The 5,082-nt window shown below is 39.7% G+C and overlaps 1 protein-coding gene across 1 annotated transcript; it reads right to left on the bottom strand.

The window, feature by feature from the left end:
* Positions 1-3,867: 3,867 nt before the first annotated feature.
* LOC110131876 (olfactory receptor 52M1-like) lies at positions 3,868-4,821 on the bottom strand. The gene has a single exon (XM_020884849.2). The coding sequence runs from the start codon at positions 4,819-4,821 to the stop codon at positions 3,868-3,870; it is 954 nt and encodes a 317-aa protein (XP_020740508.2).
* Between the last annotated feature and the right edge of the window lie 261 nt (positions 4,822-5,082).

The raw sequence follows: 5,082 nt of genomic DNA, 5'->3' as shown, positions 1-5,082 counted from the left end.
TTTTTTGACTGTGGCAAAACACACATAACTAAAAATTTAGCTTCTTAATCATTTGAGACTTCAAATGATTGAACCCTGGTGGCTCAAACAGTAAAGAATCTGCCTGCAATGAAGGAGACCTTGGTTTGAACCCTGGGTCTGGAAGATCCCCTGGAGAAGGAAATAGCAACCCGCTCCAATATTCATGCCTGGAGAATCCCATGGACAGAGAGCCTGGCAGACTATAGTCCATGGGGTCGCAAAGAGTCAGACATGGATGAGCAACTAACATTTTCATTTCCACTTTAACCATTTTGAAGTGTATAGTGCAGTAGTATTAAATACATTCATATTGTGCAATTGTTGACACCCATCTCCAGAGTTCTTTTCATCTTGAAAAATTGGAGTAACAGACCACCTCACCTGCCTCTTAAGAAATCTGTATACAGGTCAGGAAGCAACAGACTGGTTACCAAATTGGGAAAGGAGTACGTCAAGGCTGTATATTGTCACCCTGCTTATTTAACTTATATGCAGAGTATATCATGCAAAATGCTGGGCTGGATGAAGCACAAGTTGGAATCAAGATTGCTGGGAGAAATATCAATAACCTCAGATATGCAGATGACACCACCCTTATGCAGAAAGCAAAGTTCTTAGAATTGTATCAGACTAAATTAAGGATTTTTAAAATCAATTCCAATTTATCTTATATAACTTTATTTTTACTCTAAACCCCATTATGGATGGAAGATTCAGGGAGAAAAAATAAAGGAAATGACATTTTGCATAGCTGAGTTTGAGTATAGTTTTACTTGTTATACAAGGAAATATTTAAGAGTACTTAGTGTTTTACTCTCACAAGACTAATTAAGTGGGTGTCAACATTTAAAAGCCTCAGTGGGTACCAGGCAGTCAAGGGGAACAGAGAAAACTTGGATCTGTGTATTTGATTTTGTGCAGAGAAGCAAAGAGTAATGTTTTCTGGAGCAGAGGTTGGTACCTTTTACAAGTGAGGCACAACTGCAGAAGTCCTTTGGCTTTTCCAAGAACTTGCTCATGTTACTCTTCCTGCCTTGTTACCCTTCCCATGGGCCATTCAGTACACAACAGAATACTGTTTTTAAAAGATAAGTTGTTTTTTGTGTGCCAGGAATTATGCAGCATTTTAAGTTCATTATCATTATATTCTTATAATTAACACATGAGGAGCTACTATCATTACTTCCATTTCTAAGAAGAGACTGAAGTTTAGATTGTGCAGTACATCCAAAGTCTAGAAGTGACAAATGGTTCAGATCCATCTCTACCCTTTATTCTAAGTCCAGAGCCCAGGTACTTAAACTATTCATACTTGTGTCACATAACACTTTAATAAATAGAATGATGCTTCCTCCCTTAACTATTTCCCAGTCTTTATTTTTTTCCATTAAGACTTGTAGACTAAAAATGTGATGACGGTGTATTTTACTTCCATTCTGAGTATGGGTAATAGAAAAGAAAGAAATTTGTGTGAAGGAGAAACAAGGTGTTGGCTTTGAAATAAGAGGGATATTCAGGTATTGGACTTAACACACACTCATACCACATTCACAAGGGTATCTTTCCTCTTATCCTGAGATAACTCTTTCACTATAAAAGGGCTCAATGATGACTATAGTTGACAAGGAATTAAATACTGTAATTAAGCTTATATCCTGAATCTGATAGGCCTGGGTATTGTCATGGATGGTGGTCCCCAGGGTGGGGGAGAAGCACACATACAGGTAGTATTTTTCTTCTTTATCTTTATGCAGTATTGAATGACTGGGGATAAAGAAACTAGGGACTACCAGTAGTTGGTCTTAATCTATAGTAGAACTAACAGGTCATCTGTAGAGAAACACCTTACTGTGGGATTTTGGAGGATATTGGCTAGAAAGTTCTTAGGACTCATCCTTGTGAGTTCAATTAAGTACAGATTAAAAGCCCTGAATCTCCATACACACACTTTGCTTCACATAGTGTAAATGGACTTCTGGCTAATGCCAAAGAATTATCCTGCAACACATTTCTTTGTTCATGGCCATCAGTGACACCAAGGCTGAGGGAAATAACATCATTTTTCTTTATTTTCTCAAAGCCCAAGGTTTGGTCAGGAGATAAAGTAAGCTTCTAACTCTTATTTTATTGTATATTTTCATCAACTCCTAATACAAGTTAGCAGACAAATTACATTTGGCATTAAAATTATGTTCATAGAACACAATATTTCCCCAATAAACAGACTTGCTTTTGGCACTGAACTCCAGGACCCTTGATAAGGAGATGGGAAATGAGCACCTTTCACCCAAAATAATGTAAAAGAAGTATTCCCAATCAAACCTTAGGCTTAGGCATAATATCCTGAGGAAACAGAAATTTATACCTGGCTTGGGGGGTGGGGGTTAAGCTAAACTTTACAAAGTTTCTGATATACATGGCTTGAATTTTAGTTCTGGCTTAATTATTGAGTTCTTTATACATTCAAATACAAAGATGATTCATTATATTTTAAGTCAGCTTCGTCATGATGAGTCACTTCAGTCGTGTCTGACTCTGTGCAACCTATGGACTGTAGCCCACCAGGCTCCTCTGTCCATGGGATTCTCCAGGCAAGAATACTAGAGTGGGTTGCCATTTCCTTCTCCAGGGGATCTTCCCCATCCAGGGATCAAACCCCCAACTTACATCTCCTGCATTGGCAAGCAGGATTTTTACCACTTGCACCACCTGGGGAGCCCTAGCTTTTGAATTTTTGTAAAGGGTTGGAAATTGAGAAGGTTAAATGAGCTTGTTAGATTTAAAGTCTGAAACATCAACTAAAATGGACATACCATAAGTGAGTGAAATTGTTTCATTCCATTTATTATCACAAAATATAGGTTTGAAGTAGCCATCACATGATGGAACTTCTATGATCAATAAAGTTCATACATTTCATTTTGATAACTTATCCATAAGAATTATCCAAGGATATCTAAAGTTTTATCAAGGATTGCATCTACCACTGGGAATATATTTATTCTTACCACCTTTACTTAGTTCTCTATCCCACCTCTTTCAAGTGAATAATCCCAGTGTTACCTTCTTGCTTCTGTCATTTTACTTCAGTTTGGCTGCTGTGCTTCATGTATGCCATTTCAGAGCCTCCAAAATGGAATCTCCTAATATCCTTCTGTCTCTTCCTCCCCTCTCACAGTCAACTTTTTTGTGAGGATAAATGGAAATGCAATATCCCACATATCTATTTAAATGGGAGAATGACCCAACTTGAGGACTTCAACACCTTTCTAAAACACCCACTCACAGTCAACTTTATTATGAGGCAATGGGGGATATTGCATTTCCATTTATGTATTTAAATGGGGGAATGATCTGGCTTGAGGACTTCCACGCCCTTCTAAAACAGTTTACAAATTGTTAGTAAAGGTCTGGAAAAATTAGAATAATTAATCTGAGACTTGGAATGGGACTCTACTACCCACAGGAGTTATACTTTTACCTTCCAGAAACTATGTAAAACACTCTCTCCAAAGAGAAACCAGAAGTCTTTTACCAAAAGAGTCAAAGATATAAATGATCCTTCTTCTGTTGTCTGTATGCTTGTGTCTGTTGCACTTAATTTTATGAACTCAAATAGTAAAAGGAATATTGTACAAAAATTCAAGCCCCTGATTTCTTTTTTCAAATATTTCAGGTATTCTCCTTTCTGGAAATCCATGGTCAAACAGATTATGTTCTAGTGTTCCTCTTATCCCCCAAACCCTGGTAAGACTTGGTTATATGGGTCTTATTTCATTGACTTCCCTGGTCAGAGCCTTGTCCTGCCATCATTAAATATTTGTATGTCTCATACATGCAGAATGCTCACTTGGATTGAGCCCCTGCCTTTAGAATGTGGAGAAGTCTCTCTCGAATTTGTTTAGTGCGAAGAGCATAGACAACTGGATTGAGGATGGGTGGGATGAGGAGGTAAAAGTTGGCCAGAAGGATATGAATATGGGGAGGGACATGATGGCCAAATCGGTGAGTGAGAGAGGACACAGCAATGGGTATGTAAAAGACAAGGATAGCACAAATATGAGAACTGCATGTACCTAGGGTTTTAAGCCTAGCCTCAGGGGTGGCCAGCCCCATTACTGTTCTAAAAATCATCGCATAGGAGGCAGTGATGGCTAATGAATCCAGGATCAATACCAGGAAGCCAATTCCCATTCCATATAAGTTGTTGACTGTGGTGTCACCACAAGCCAAGGTGACCACGGCCATGTGCTCACAGTAGGAGTGGGTAATGATTTGGGTCTGGTAAAGGGGCAGCCTCAGACGAATCATTATAGGCAGGGGTCCAATGTAGAGTACTCCACGGAGGAGAGCAGCCAAGCCCAAATGTCTCACTGCTGTATGGGTGAGCACTGAGGTGTGGCGTAGTGGGTTACAGATGGCCACGTAGCGATCAAAAGCCATGGCAAGGAAGATGCCTGACTCAACAGTGGCAAAGCAATGGATAAAGAACATCTGGGCCAAGCAAGCATCCAGGTCAATGTGGTGGGCATCAAACCAGAAGATGGCTAGCAGTTTGGGCATGGTAGAGGTTGACAGGACTAAGTCAATGATAGCCAACATGCACAGAAAGAAGTACATGGGCTGGTGCAGGCTGTGCTCCAACTTTATCACTGCCAGGATGGTCACATTCCCCACCACAGCCACCAGGTACATGGAGCTAAAGGGGATGGAGAGCCAGATCTGCAGAGATTCCAGCCCTGGGATGCCAGTGAGCCAGAAAGAAGTAGGAACCAAGCAGGCATTATTAGACGGGAACATGTTTGAGGGTGTAAAGTATCTAAGGGACAGGAGCTCTTAGTTTTAGATTTTTACTCCTATGACAGATACTGCCTCTGGAAGCTGTAGACGACTGGAATCTTATTTCCATTCAGGGTCACTGTAGGAACCTACAATAAAGAAGAATTTTGAGTATCTACTTGAAAATTGACATTATGTATTTTATAAAAGACTATGCCTGAAAACACCCAATGGTATATCTAGAAGCAGGTATGCTCATGACTTCTACTGCTAACTGCTGTC

Source organism: Odocoileus virginianus, unplaced genomic scaffold, assembly GCF_023699985.2.
Source record: "Odocoileus virginianus isolate 20LAN1187 ecotype Illinois unplaced genomic scaffold, Ovbor_1.2 Unplaced_Contig_30, whole genome shotgun sequence".
Lineage (NCBI taxonomy): Eukaryota > Metazoa > Chordata > Mammalia > Artiodactyla > Cervidae > Odocoileus > Odocoileus virginianus.
This window is presented reverse-complemented; position numbering and strand designations above follow the sequence as displayed.